This window comes from Cryptomeria japonica, chromosome 3 (assembly GCF_030272615.1).
Source record: "Cryptomeria japonica chromosome 3, Sugi_1.0, whole genome shotgun sequence".
In the NCBI taxonomy this organism is placed as follows: Eukaryota; Viridiplantae; Streptophyta; class Pinopsida; order Cupressales; family Cupressaceae; genus Cryptomeria; species Cryptomeria japonica.
Genome location: NC_081407.1, coordinates 663,964,144 through 663,979,450, shown reverse-complemented (window position 1 = coordinate 663,979,450; position 15,307 = coordinate 663,964,144). Strand labels below are relative to the sequence as shown.

Genomic DNA, 15,307 nt, shown 5'->3' with positions numbered 1-15,307 from the left:
CATATTTTTATTGTAAAAATTTACATGAGACCTCATAAATTTTTATACATCAATAATAACTTAAATGTTCATACCACCTTTATGACTAGTTGTTATTGTTATACTATAACATTTTTATGTCTGGGATGAACAATTGCATTCTGATTTTAAAAAATAAAAAAGAAAGAAAAAACACTTATATGCTGATTTTAAATTAATTAATAAATATGCATTCTGATCCTGCAGAACAAGTAATATTTTTTCTTTCTTTAAAAAATGCAAAACATTCCATGATTATCATGTAGAACTTATGCTGATGGGTCCTACAAACGGACCACCAGAGAATTTCGCAGCATAGCATCTTGAGGAATCCTTATCCTAAAAGTACTCATCTGATGCCTTATTTCCAACGCAATGTTTGCTTTACGCCTTTTCAAGCAATGCATTTCTAAGAAAAACTACAGCCAGTGCCACCACATAATTGGAGAAACTTATTTTTCTTGGGCACATTTACCCTTAGTCATTGGAACGAGTTCTGCTAAATTGGAAGAGATCAGGAACAGAAAAAGCAGCACGGTAATAATATAGTACCCGTGAACCTCTTTTCTACATACACTGGAATGTTTTTATATTCAAGATCAATTTTTCTTTTTTAATTTTTATTTTTTCTGCAAGTTAGAATGGAGGCAAGAACTTTAGTTTTGATGGGGCGCACTGGAAATGGCAAGAGTTCAACTGGAAATTCCATCGTTGGGCGCAATGTTTTTAAAACTGGCTTCAGTTTTACATCTGTTACAAAGGAGTGTCAACTGGAACAAACAACTTTGAAAGATGGCCGAATCATAAATGTGATCGACACCCCTGGTCAGTGTACAACCCCTTTGTTTCCTTCTTTTCCTCACAAATTATTGCTGTTTCTCTAATGCTTTAAACAATTTTGTGTAGAAAATGGAGCATCAAACCTTTTTCTGCTTTCTACCATTTCTATCCTCTCTTTAGTATTGATGTTATTTTCTTTCATGTTGCCCATTTTGAGCCGGCAAAAGGAACCTTTTATTAGTTTTTAATAGGAATTTGATATAGAATTAGTATAGTATCTTAAAAAAGTGACCTAATTATGCTATTATTAGGTCGACTATTTCTAGTGTTTCTAAAATGGCAATCAGCATGTAAGAAAAACAGCCAGGAATAACTGCGGCCATCCCCTTGTGGGATTTGAATTTGTGACCTTTCTTTCAAGAGCATGAGTTCTCCACCACTAGACCAACTCACGTGAAATGACAATTGTTGTACTTCACCAATTCCGAGAGCATTTTAATCTTATTAAAAAATGAAAAAGACATTTGCACACCTGTATATTTTTAGTCTTCTTTCCTAATGACATTAAAATACACTCTGAAAATCCTACTATTCAAAGCAACCCATGCACAAAACGTTCTCATCAAATCTAAGCCCAGAAACATCTTTAAAAATGCAACACGCCATTAACCACCGGAGTTAAGTTATGTAAACCCCGGTTCAACGAATATGGCGTAATACGCATAAAATAAAAATATCTCGTTATTTTTATCTTTCGAGGGTTCAAATTCATGTTTGGGGAACAAGTAACCTTGGTTTTGCGACTATGGGTGAATTTCGATAAAAAAATGAATAAAAATATTTACTATGGGTGAATTTATATTTATTTATGTTGGTTTAGATATAATAAGATATTTGATAAAATTAAAGGTGAAACTAAAATAAATTATATTTAATTTTGAATTTTAATAGAATTTTGTTTAGGGTTTTTTTATTTAGTTGGTAGCATTTAAAAATATTTTCAAAAATGTACATAAATTATTTGCAATGGTGACACACTTTTCATAATTGCATTTTATTAGTCCATTCCCACACAACATAGATCAATTTTAGGCATTAGATGAAGTTCATGATGATTGAGATCAAACTCACGGGAGCTCCAAATCCATCTACATCATTCTCTTTATCAATTTACAATTTGAAACATTAATCAAATTAAGATAACTAATCTTTCAATAATGACAAAATATTCCAATCAACACGTACATTTCTTTATTTTATTACAATACATACTTTAATTACAATTATCTATCCTATCCCTATCTCTATCTCTCTCTCTATTCCCCCCTCCCCCCCCCTCTTTTCCTCCCCAATATCTCTCATTACTAGTCTTTGTCAACTTCTTCCTCTCTCACTCTTCCCTCCTCTATCTCTAAACTAACCAAATCCTTTTTTATTTTTGCTCTAGAATTATCAAACTATTGCAGGTTCGAAATATAGATTATTTTATTTTATTTTTGTGAAATATTAATGTGCAACACTGTCAAGGAGGAGTATAGGTTGAGATATCTTAGATATCACCCTGTGTTGCAGAACACCAGTAAGGCAAGGAAGATGACCCTGGGAGTCACTAGTACACGACTTAGTGTTTGACTTGTGTGGATGAGATGGTAAGGTAATCAATATTGGTATACTATATCATTGGTAAGGAAAGGATGTCAACTGGTAAGTGATGTGTTGACATGGGGAAGTTGGATAAACCAAGTGAGTGGTTGTCAGCCTGCAAAGGTCACAACCAGTGTACAACCAAGATGGTTAAGATGTTTGAGTGATTGTTTGTGATGAAGAGGCGAAATGTTACCTGAATCACATCAACATTGAAGGAGAAGAATGAATAGGTCACCGATATGCTATGAGGTTGCAGGACAGAAGGACTCCCACTAGATGAAAATGCAATCATCATGAGAAGCAATGGCTGACTGTGAAAGTGCCATCACCAGATCACATGTGCTTGTTTGAAGATATGTTGCACTAACATGAAAGATGTAGAGCCCTAGTATAAGGTATAGGATAGGTTCCCCTAATCCAAAAACACACCAAGGACCCTAGAAATCACACAACACTCCAAGGGGTTAAGGAATATCAGTTTGAAAAGTCCCACATCCCTTTCTTCCAAAAAGACTTCCTCACAAGGTCTCTTTCATTGAGCATCTCATAAGGTCTTCTAGAGGCTCCTAAGGACCCTATGGCCAACAATGGTTTGGCCCCTTCTCCAATGCAACAATGGCTATTCCGGGTTTGTTTTGAAATCTCCTAGGTCAGAGAGACCTCCTTCAAACATTAAATTCAGGCCCCCTCTACTGATTTAGGTAACAGCTACAACAAGGCCTGTTAATCCTAGTAGCCCTTCTAGACCGGTTTTCCACACTTAACTCCTTATTTCCCCAAAATACTCAGGCAAAAAATTCTAGATTTGGATACCTTTTTGAGAGTTACAAAACATACTCTAAGGGATCTGACCATTTGGGAACACAAGAATCCAAACCCTATCTTGGTTAGCAGACCTAATAGCTAAGCTTATTTTACAAAGGAGTGTGTCGACACAAAACTTTACTCACAAAACCAACTAAAGGAACACTCTTAGCACATTGCAAATACACCAATTCCTAAGTCCTAGGTCATTATAAAACCTCTAACCCCTGATGTTAGACCTATTTGCTTACACATACACAATGGCCACATGAAATTGCCCACCTTAATGCATCAAACCCTCACCTCCAACCGGTCCTAACTTGCAAAAGGCCTTCAAAATCCTAAAATACATTGGCCATACTTGCATCCCCTCCAAATTCGTGAACCACAAATGAAGGATCATCAAGATGAGGCCATTTCTTTGTAAGACCCTAGGCAAAACTGTCAAATCTAGACCACTTTCAAAAAATTGCAGGTTTCCTCCTTGTCTTGGCGAATTAGGACCTCAGACTTGATGCATAACAAGGGTTATTGGCCACTCTAACACATCAAAATGTTTTACTAGACCCAAAATTCCTGTACACCATGTAGAATAATAGAATTGCAGGAAATTCTCTAAATTGTATTACTTGAATGATGCCAAATGTTTACAAAGTCATCCTCTCTCTCAAATGATGATTGGGAATAAAATTTTATACCTTCTTCAATGGTTATCAACCACCTTTTGGATTGAGGTGATCATTGGAAATAATTTTCTATTTGCAACCAAAAGTTGTCATTAAAAGTTGTCAACAAAAGTTGTCAAGTTTGAGAAACTTTTGACATATGTTAAATCTGCCTACCTAGAGATGTTTCAAAATGTCCTAAACCTTCCTAAGACATCTCAAACACATAAATACCTATACAATACTTAACTAAATATCCCTAGGCCCATATGCCCATGGTGGCTTATCAATTTGCCAAATCAATGTCATTGGGTGACAAGGTGGGGTTTATTACAAAAATCAAACAAACAAGACTATCCTATTAAAGTGATTGAAAGGTAACATTCCCATGTGTGACCTTTAGCCTTTATTTATCTTATCATCTTAGTTAGGTGGTGCTCCTACACCAAGGGAAGTCACATGAGTACATTGCAGGATGCAGAAGACAAGGTGTCAATCCAACGGTAAGTGGAATTTATCTCCAAGTATGCATAGTGTGCATCATGATTCTTTGAAATAAGAGAGAAGAGGTAAAGGCATGTTGAAATGCTAGTACAGAAGTAGTGTGATGTGTTTGTCATCTTGACAAACCGGTCATGATATGGTCCGAGCTATTTTGAGAGAATACAAGGCTGATCAGATGCAGTTAGAGGAAAATGGCTGGACTAAAGATGAAGTCCGTTGATAGTTGATGACAAAGTGTCATCAAGAAGGTTTACCAGTATGTAAGTCCATCGGTAATACGAGAAAGGTGAAAATGTAGATGTATCCCCACCTTGTGTGAATGACCATGCTCAAGATACACATGTCTGATGATTGGTCAAGGTGTTCCACTGGTAGTTCAACAGAGAGTAGACATGATGTGTTAACTGGTAGAGTGTGAGATGCTAGTAGGGTTTGTATACCGGCAGAGAAGAGGAACCGGTAGAAGTGTTTGGTTGGTGATCCTATCTGGACCAACATGAAGAGCCAAGCTGATAGATGGTCGACATGGATGCCACTTGGACTTAAGTTGGTGAACCTACATTTGGATAAATATGGAATGTACACCAACAGGGTAGTTGTAGGGTTGATCAACATTAATGGAAGGTCCCACAAATCACATGACATGTTACTGAAGTATTACAGGGGTTTGTGGCTCAAGGTCTGGAGGAAAACTATGAGCCATCTAAGAGTGATTGCGGAGATAGAGGCAGATGAAGAAAACAATAGAAACAAATCTTAGTGTTTGACCAAGAGACCAGCCGATAGGGTAAAAAGCAAATCTCTAGAGATGGAAGGAGTGATCTAGGAGGCGCATAAATGGCAAAGTTGTGCAGACTGCTAGTTTGGAAGATCAGATCAGACATTATTTGATTGGATTTGGTTTTCCTCGAGGATAGTGAAGAAACCCTAAGCCCCTAAATTTTAAATTGTCTTTTGGTGGGAAAACTAATCTATAAATATGAAGGCAAAAGACATTGTTAGTTGCTGCTACTAAAGAGAAGAAATATATTGTGCTATTGTGAAGTGATTAAGTTTTTCTTTTGCATGTGAGAGAAAATAAGCCAAGTTCTTAGAGAGTATTCGAGATAAGAGGGAGAGTGAAGAGAAGAACCGGTAGTGGTTATACTGGTAGAGAAAAAGTGAACAGAGTTGATGAGAAGCCACATAGTGGATCGGTAGAGTTTAGCACTAGTAAAGCGCATATTAGTGAGGAGGAGATCCTACAGAGAAGAAGAGCAGAAGAGGTGTACCAATAGGGCTTACTGGTAGAGAAGAAGCAAGTGAAGAGTATAAAGAGAAGTGAGTCAGTGTTGCAGAGAAGGTATCTCACTGGCATAGTAAGGTATATGAAATGGTTGCAAGATTCACTTGTAACAAGATAACAGTGAGACATGGACCAGCTCTGATACCATGTGAGATTTTGCCAAGATCAAGAGGCAATGGAAAGCACAAATAAGAGAGAACAAAATAGATGATAGAAATAAACTGTCTTCTATCAAGATGAAAAATATGATCAACTAGATCATTAAGCATCCGTTGTATATAATGAATATGAGCCTGCTTATATAGGCAAGGCTATATGGATATGTGAGCACACAAACATGACATGTGGCTCAACAAGAAACAAGGGTAGGTAGGAAATAGGTGTGGGTAGGTAGGAGAAACAATATAATAGTCCACATGAGGTGGATCACCAACTAAATGTGGAGTGTAACAACAAGATCAACACCATAAAAGGTGGAAATTCTCCTACACACATTATCCCAATGTGGCACAAACACCCAAGTGTCTCATACCCAAACTACTATGAAATGCATGTACCTAAGTAAACTTAAGTAAGTGTAATAATATCCAAGATGAATAATTATTTACACCAACACCCCCCCTTAAGTGCAACTTAGGGGAATGCACTTAAGTCTACAATGAAACTAAGCAATGCAAGATGGGTCCCGACTACTAGGCCATGTTAGGTACCCATGTACAAATGCAAATGCATGAAAACCAATGCAATGAAATCTCTCACAAAATGGGGAAAGAGAGAAAAAACCAATGGGAAAAAACCCTCCCCCAAAAGAGAGATGAAAACTTACAAGAGAACTCATAGAAGAATGTGAAGGACAAAACCCCATGTGAGGAAAAAGTGTCCCCCATATGAGAGAAGAAGAGAAGCTAGGAAGCCCCCCCTCAATGTGGAATCTGCACCAATGATAGATGCTCGATGTATGAAGAAACTGCTCCATGAACTTTGAACAACATTCCTCCCCTTAGGAAGAAACAAAACCAAAGGTGTATCCATGAAGTCTCCCCAATCATGAAGGGAAGATGTATGAAGAAAACTCATGATGAAAGGAATCTCTGAAAAACTGCTCAAGTGTCCCCATGTTGATGCTGAAAGATACCCCCTCCAAAGGTGGTAAATTGTGCCACACTGCTAAAAAAGGCACTCCAAGATCTAGTGGAGATGGATGTAGAACATGTCCCAAAGACTCATATGTCTCCTTAAAAGATAAAGAGACCTCCTCCAAGTGTTGTACAAAAGTATCCACAATCATGTCAACCTCAAAAGAATGATCATGTAGAGAATGAAAAAGAGGGTCAGAGTCACACCTTGCAACAATCAAAGAAGGATCATCTTCATCAAAGAGAAGATGAATGTCATGAGTGGTGTCTCCCAAATCTACAATGTAGGAATCCACAAACAAACCTGCAATGTCTGTCAAGTAGGCATCCCAATCAACTGAAGCTGGAAGACATGAAATATCCTGCTGCACTGAATCATAAGAAGGCAAAATTGTCGCACTAGCTGCATCATCAGGTGCAATAGGTGGTGTGAAATAAATAGAAGGAGATGAAATGCAAGGCTTGAGAATGGGGTCACATGTGAGAATCCCCAAGTTCAAGTGTCCAAAGTTCTCCTCAAAAACTGAACCATCACAAGAAGTGTGATCATCATGTGTAGAATAATCAAATGTGAAATCATCATCATCAACAAAATCTAAAAAGGAGTATAACCAAGATGCATGATCAACCACCCCAGTCGCAATGATAGCTCTAGTCTCCAAGTCTCTAATGAAAACTGAGTTAGGTGTGAACTCCACAACTCTCTTAGTTGCACCATGTGTGATTTGATAGATAGAAAGGAGATTGTTTGTCAAGTGGGGTACACACAACACGTCATTGAAGGAGTTATCCCCAATGTCAATAGATCCTTTCCCAATCACATCCATGTATGTATGATTGCCCATCAAAATATGTGGCATGGTGCAAGGCTCAAATGTAGAGAACATAGACTGCAAAGATGCCATATGATGAGAAGCCCCTGAATCTAGAAGCCATCTCTCTGAATCATGACTGATAGTAGCACATAGAGCTTTTCCTTTTCTTGTCCCAAAAGAGTGAGTTTTCCCACTTGTAGAAGCCATGAATGCTTTCCCTTTTCCTTTTGAATGTGAGGAAGTGGAAGTTGATGAATCATCCTTCTTGTAGACTTTAGGCAAATCAATGTTATGCTTTTTGAGGATATGTGTGAGCTCATCAATCTTCTTAGAATGGAAACGATGCTCCTCATGACCAACCTTTTTACAATAAGCACAAGTAGGTCTCTCCCTCTTTGGTGGATTATCTCTCTTGTAAGAGGATGAATCTCCTTGTTGTAGAGAAGATGGTGGTTTGTCCTTAGGCTTTGATTGCCATTTCTTCTTGTTTGAGTTGTCCTTTCCTTGATTTCCTTTGTTCCCTTGATTTTCCACTAATTCTTGAGACTTAGAAGCCTTAAGAATGCCCATGCTTATCAACTTAGTTTATTCCATCATCAACATTTCATTGAAAGCATCAAATGTAGGCATTGTGTATCTTGAACCCATCGTCATCCTATGGGTTTGGAAACTAGAAACAAATGTTGCATATTCTTGTGGAAGCTTGCCTATCAAGTTGAATATCAATTGAGTATCCTTCTTATCAATCCCACAATCTTTGAGTTGTGCCCTCAACTCATTTTCCTTAGTGACATAATCCTGTATAGTATCAAAGTTCTTGGGATCCAACATGGTGAGATCACTATCAATTTGATATCCCCTAATCTCATCAACTTGACCATACAAGTCTTGAAACTTTTTCCAAGCATCCTTTTTTAGAGTACACTTCTCAATATGAAAAATGAGATCCTTTGATACATACTTTCTTAAGGTACCAATTGCCATGATATTTTTAGTGAGCCAATCCAAGTGACCAACTGGATCAACCTTAGGATCAACGGGAGCAACAATAGTTCCATCAATGTAATGAGTTAGTCCTTTTTCCATAAGTTTACTCCATGCATCAATTTTCCAAGTAGCATAATTATGAGGAGTTAAGAGAGGAAACTTAGAAGAACCCATAGCAGCAAAAAGGAAGGAACACAAGAGCACAAAAGCACAAGAGACACCCCCCCAAATTAACTCAATCAAAGTACCCCCCAAAAATGATGATTTTGGCACTTTATATGTAGTGCGTGTAGAATAGGCCACTTGCAAAACAAGGCTAAGTGGAATTCTGATTTTAATTTACAACTTCTCAAAATGAGATCTTAGAGACTTCAACAAATACTGCTAGTGATCTAAATTGAGATCCAAGCAAAATGCAAGTGCCAAATATGCCAAAAATGGCCAAATAATAAAAGTACAATTTCTACTTAAAATTAATGCAAACAAATGGCAGATTATGAAGGTAGATGAAAAAATATGCACTTTCAAAAAAAATGGCACCTGAAAAGGAGTCCATATGAGCCCAAATGAAGCCTCCAAAGTTGTAAAAATCAGGATTTCATGATTTCCGAAAAACTTGTATCTGAGAAATAGAAAGATCCTACACCATTGTATACATCATGAAATTATTCCCCAAAACAAAAAAAATTGCTCGAAAAAAGGAGTTCGGATGAGTGAGATATCGCTATTTGAAAATCGCTTGCAAAATTATAATTTCTGGAAAATTTCTGTCGCGGCTTCAGACTTCAAATGCCTCTATATTTGGCCTCTGAAGTCCGATTTGGATGAAACAAAAGGCAAAAATGACTTTCTTGGACCTCCTCAATCCAATGGTAACTTTAGATTTGATCCATCAAGCTTCAATAATAACCTGCAATAGAAAATTCCAAAATGCAAACCCCAAATAGCATCAAATTTCTCTCAATTGGCAAACCAATGACACTCTAATGGCTCTGATACCATGTGAGACATGGACTAGCTCTAATACCATGTGAGATTTTGCCAAGATCAAGAGGCAATGGAAAGCACAAATAAGAGAGAACAAAATAGATGATAGAAATAAACTGTATTCTATCAAGATGAAAAATATGATCAACTGGATCATTAAGCATTCGTTGTATACAATGAATATGAGCCTGCTTAGATAGGCAAGGCTATATGGATATGTGAGCACACAAACATGACATGTGTCTCAATAAGAAACAAGGGTAGGTAGGAGAAACAATATAATAGTCCACATGAGGTGGATCACCCACTGAATGTAGAGTGTAACAACAAGATCAACACCATAAGAGGTGGAAATTCTCCTACACACACTATCCCAATGTGGCACAAACACCCAAGTGTCTCATACCCAAACTACTATGAAATGCATGTACCTAAGTAAACTAAAGTAAGTGTAATAATATCCAAGATGAATAATTATTTACACCAACAATAACTACTTTTGTATTTGAAGTTTACTTTAAGAACATTGAGTTGTAGCTCGGTGTAGGGATTATAGCTCCTTGGGTAGGTGCCCTAAAGTCAGGGGTTGTAGCTCCTTTGGGCTGTAACCCATAAAGTCAAGGGTTGGCACTCCTTGGGTTGGTACCCTAAACTTTGTAACAGTGTTTTCATTGTGAGGCTAGATTGGAGCAATAGACTCCAACAACATTTCTCACTGAGATTTTTCTCATATTGGGTTTTCCTTGTATATGCTAGTGTTATGTGATGGCTCTTGTGTGTGCTTGCATCTGTTTTGGTCTCCCCACTAACCGGTAAGTCTGTATAGAGTTAGATCCATTAACCAGTATTCTCATAAAGGACAACAAAAGAGGAAATTTTTAGAACCACTTATTGACCCCCTCTCAGTGGTACATTTTGTCTAACAATTGGTATTAGAGTGTAGGTTCCTTGTTAGAAGAGTGTTCTCCAACTTGGGTAGATTCTAGCCTAAGGACACAATGGTTTGTATAGTGTCAATCCCTACTCCATTATTTAGTGATTCAAACTTTTCTATTTGGAGTTGTGAAATGGAAGTTTTCCTATCCTCCTTAGGGTTTAATGTATGGATGTCATTAGTTGATGGTCTCCTTAGAAAGGTCAGTCTTCCTACCAGATGTATAGAAGAAAGAAGAAACTAGTGCAATGAAGAAGCCATGAAGGCTATTTTCAGTGGACTCACTAGTGATGTTTCGTCACAAGTGGACAGATGTAAAATAGCAAAGAGCTTATGAGAACAATTGAAGAAGCTCTATGGAAATGAGCCCACAACTTCTAAACCAACATTTGATGGAAATATGAGAAATACATCTCATATTTATAAGGATGATGAACATAGATATGCTAGTAGTAGCATCAGTGATGAAGAAGGAACCCACCTCTTCATGGCTCAAGGATCAGAAGATGAAAGGCACACTTCTGAAAATGATCACGTAGAACACTCCTACCAACAAGATGTGTTTGGGAATGATGAGGAAGGGGAAGAAGAGGATGAAGCATAAGTTGATCTTGAAGGAGAGCTTGTAAATGCACTTGAAGAACTCAATAGAGTTAGAAGGAAATACAAGATATTAAAGAATGATGCTATAGTAGAGTAGAACTAGTTGACAAAATGCCTTGAAGAATCTAAGAAATGCATCTCAGAGTTGAAGTCTTAGGTAGAGAACACCAAGGTGTGCTGGTGTGAATATCTAGCCTCTCAGCTAGAAATAAAAGACAAAGAACATCAGAGGCTTCTTTAAGAAATGAAGGTCCTCCAAAATGACCTTGAAGAATGTAAAGATGAGCTCAAAGTGAGAATCAAGGTTGATGGCAGTAGTGATGCCTTGGACAAAATGCTAAAGAAGCAAAAGCATGCCAAGGATACTGAATGACCTGGAAGTGGTGCCGGTGAATATTCCTGCAGCAAGAATGTCCCCCACAATGACATTCAATTTGTCTCCTCAAATGGAGAAAACAAGGGACAAACCTTCGCAATTAGAAATGCTCCCCGGAAGAAGGTTGACCTAAGAACAACCAATGAGGACTTGCAGACAAAAAGGGAGACTGGTGCTGCAAGAAGGAGCAACAATGCTAATCATTGATGACTATTCTAGAATGTGTTGGGTTACTTTTCTCAGGGAGAAATCAGAAGATTTTGGGAAATTCAAACTATTCAAGGTGATGGTGGAGAATGAAACTGACAAGAAAATCAAATGTTTGAGATTAGATCAAGGAGGTGAATTCACATCTAAGGAATTTAATACATTCTGTCGAATGAAGGGAATCAGAAGACAGTTATCAGCACCCCAAACACCCAAGTAAAATGGAGATGTAGAGAGGAAGAACAAAACTATTTTGGATGTAGCTAGAAGCATGATTTCAAAAGCAAATCTACCTCATGTATATTGGAGAGAAGCACTGAATACACAGTTTACACATTCAACAGAGTTCACATCAAAGGTGAAACCGTTAAGACCCCTCATGAACTATGGTTTGGTATTACTCCTACTCTTAAATATTTTAGAATATTTGGAAGTACATGCTATATTAGAAGAGATGATTATATTGGCAAATTTGATCCTAGAAGTGATGAAGGGATATTTCTTGGCTATTCATCTAAGAGTAAGGCTTATATATGTTTTAATAAGAGATTGAAGAAAATTGTTGAGAGTGAAAATGTGAAGATTGATGAACAGTTTAGAGGTAATTCAAGGTACATGGACTTTGAACCGGCAATAGAGATAATAACAAATGAACCTATAATGAGTACATTGATACAAAATATTTATCCAATCACACATGCATCATCTGAGAATTCCACAGTGACTGAAGAACAACAACAAGTAAAAACACCCCAGTATGTAAGATTGAACCACTCTGAAGATCAGATAATTCAGAGCAAGTATCAAGGAGTTATGACTAGAGGAAGATTGGCAAATGAAGAGGTATGCCTTATTTCTCAAATTGAACCAGCATCAGTTAATGAGGCATGTGAAGATAAATATTGGATTAAAGCTATGGAAGATGAATTGGAACAAATTGAAAAGAATAACACATGGACATTAGTTCCCCGGCCTAAAGACAAAAATGTAATTGGAACTAAATGGGTATGCAGAAATAAAATTATTGAAGATGGTAAGGTAATAAAAAATAAAGCAAGATTAGTGTGTAAGAGATATTCATAGAAAGAAGGAGTTGATTACAATGAAACCTTTGCAACGGTAGCTAGAATTGAGGCAGTCATATTATTCTTGGCCTTTGCAACACACAAGAATTATAAAGTATATCAAATGGATGTTAAATGTGCATTTCCGAATGGTGATCTTGAAGAAGAAGTTTACATTGAACAACCTGATGGATTTTCATTGACAAATGACAAAGATATGGTTTGTAAGTTAAGGAAATCTTTGTCTGGACTAAAGCAAGCTCCTAGAGCTTGGTATGCTAGATTGGACAAATATCTTTTGAAGATTGGTTACACTAAAGGTAATGCTGACAACAATCTATATAAAAAAGTAATTAAATATGACATCTTGGTTATAGAAGTTTTTGTTGATGATATAATATTTGGAGGAGAAGATGGATTATGTAAAGATTATTCTAATAAGATCCAGGAAGAATTTGAAATGTCTATGATTGGGGAGATAAAATTCTTTTTAGGATTGCAGAATTCATAGACTAATAAAGGTATATTCTTATGTCAATCTAAGCACTTGAAGGAATTACTAAAGAAATTTGGCATGGAAAACTGTAAACCGATAAGCAAACCTATGACTACAACTGATAAATTATCATTGAAGGATGAATCAACATCCATTAATCTAACTAGGTACAAGTCTATGATAGGAGGTTTACTATATTTGACACAAACAAGACCTGATATTATGAATGTAGTATGTATTTTTTCAAGATTTCAGAGTAATCCTAAAGAAAATCATGAATCAACAATAAAAAGGATTTTTTGGTACCTACAAGGCACTACAAATCTTGGCTTACGGTATCCTAGAGATGAAAACTTTGATTTATGTGCATACATAGATGCAAATTGGGTAGGAGATGTAGATGACAGAAAAAGTACCATCGGTGGAGCATTTTTTCTTAGTAGCAGACTAATTTCTTGGTTGAGTAAGAAACAAAGTTGCACATGTTTATCAACAAAAAAATCAGAATATGTTGCAGCAGCAACTAATTGCACACATGTATTATGGATCAAGCAAATGTTGAAGGACATAGAGGTAAAATGCAAGGAACCTATAACTATTTATTGTGATAATTTGGCAGCAATTGATATATCTAAGAATCCAGTATTCCACTCAAAGACTAAACACGTTTCTATCAAATTCAATTTTCTAAAAGAGAATGTTGAAGCAAAAGAAGTGAAATTGGTTTATGTGAATACTAAAGAGTAGATTGCAGATATTTTTACTAAGCCTTTGCCTAAGGAGACTTTTAAATATCTCAGAGAGCATCTTGGGGTTATACCCCCACCAGTAGAGACTTAGATAGTTGATGTTTGTCATCAACCGACAAAATTAACAGAGAAATATTTTATTCTAACTTTGATGAGGAGAGCTACTTCTCAGGGGGAGTAGTTAGATAATTTGATGAGTTGGTATTTTGTATGAACTATTTGTAACTGGTTTTGTATTTCTTTGGCGTTTAATGTCAAAGGGGGAGAGACTGTTACTTTGGGGAGAGATTATTTGGGAGAGTTATTACTTTCTGTATTTTGGTTTTTGGTTAATGATCTCTTTGGGAGATTGTTGGTTTTTGGTTTTTGGCATTTCTGTTTTGGCACTTTGATGTTTTTTCCATCTTGTGTTGCCATCAATGCCAAAGGGGGAAATTGTTGGTATTTTGGATACATTGATATGGTTTTGTCATTGATGTCAACACTTGTCAACACTTATTAGCACTTGGAGATTCTTGTTATGTTCATCGGCATGATTCAGTGACTTATGCACAGTCACTGATAATTGGTTCACTGGCAGGTTATATTGTTCACCGGCACTTGGAATGACATGGAGACTACTTGGTTATGTTAAAGACATTGTTTGGACACTTTGTTTGGGTGATTTTTTCATTGGTCTATTCAGGTTTGCATATTTGTTGTTACTGGCAAATAGGTCTAGGTTAAGCACCAACAAGAATATCTATTCCAGATCAACATGGCACATCATGGAGATGATTTGTTATTATTGTAAATGCATTGATCTGACATCATGCATCGCATATTGATTCATTTGTAATTAATTTTATTGTAATATCTTTTAGTGAGCCGACCTACTCAATTGGTCTTAGGTTATGGTATAAATTTAAGATCTCATTTGTGAGATTGAGTTAGGATTGGAAAAGGGATTGTAATAAGGTATATGTGAATATAAGCAGGTCTATACACGCAGACATCATTCAAGATTGAAGGAAGGTTTGAAGAAGGCAAACTAGAGCTAAATCGGTATTGAATCCAGCATATGAAGATGTTATTTTGTGTAGTACATTATCATTGGATTTAACCATCCAATTGTAGTCAGTGTGAATCCCATTTTGTGATTGAGTTGTGAGCTCTAGGCAGATGGCCTTTCTGCATGTGCAGACTCCATATTGTACACACATACTATCTATAGTAGTATCATCTTATTGTGGGTAAGGCTTCCCACCGTG

General features: G+C 36.7%; 1 protein-coding gene across 4 annotated transcripts in view; it reads left to right on the top strand.

Moving 5' to 3' along the window:
• Positions 1 to 395: 395 nt before the first annotated feature.
• The window catches only part of LOC131068396 (immune-associated nucleotide-binding protein 11-like), a 91,496-nt gene continuing 76,584 nt past the window's right edge, over positions 396 to 15,307 (top strand). For 3 of the 4 annotated variants that reach the window (XR_009112005.1, XR_009112007.1, XM_058003579.1), the window contains exons 1-2: positions 396 to 555; positions 659 to 843. Coding sequence is in view for 1 of the 4 variants with exons in the window: in XM_058003579.1 (XP_057859562.1) it covers positions 660 to 843 (184 nt within the window). In the remaining 3 variants the exon portion in view is untranslated. Of the gene's footprint in view, positions 556 to 658; positions 844 to 924; positions 1,040 to 15,307 lie in introns of those variants that run through there. The other variant, XR_009112006.2, reaches the window with a different exon arrangement.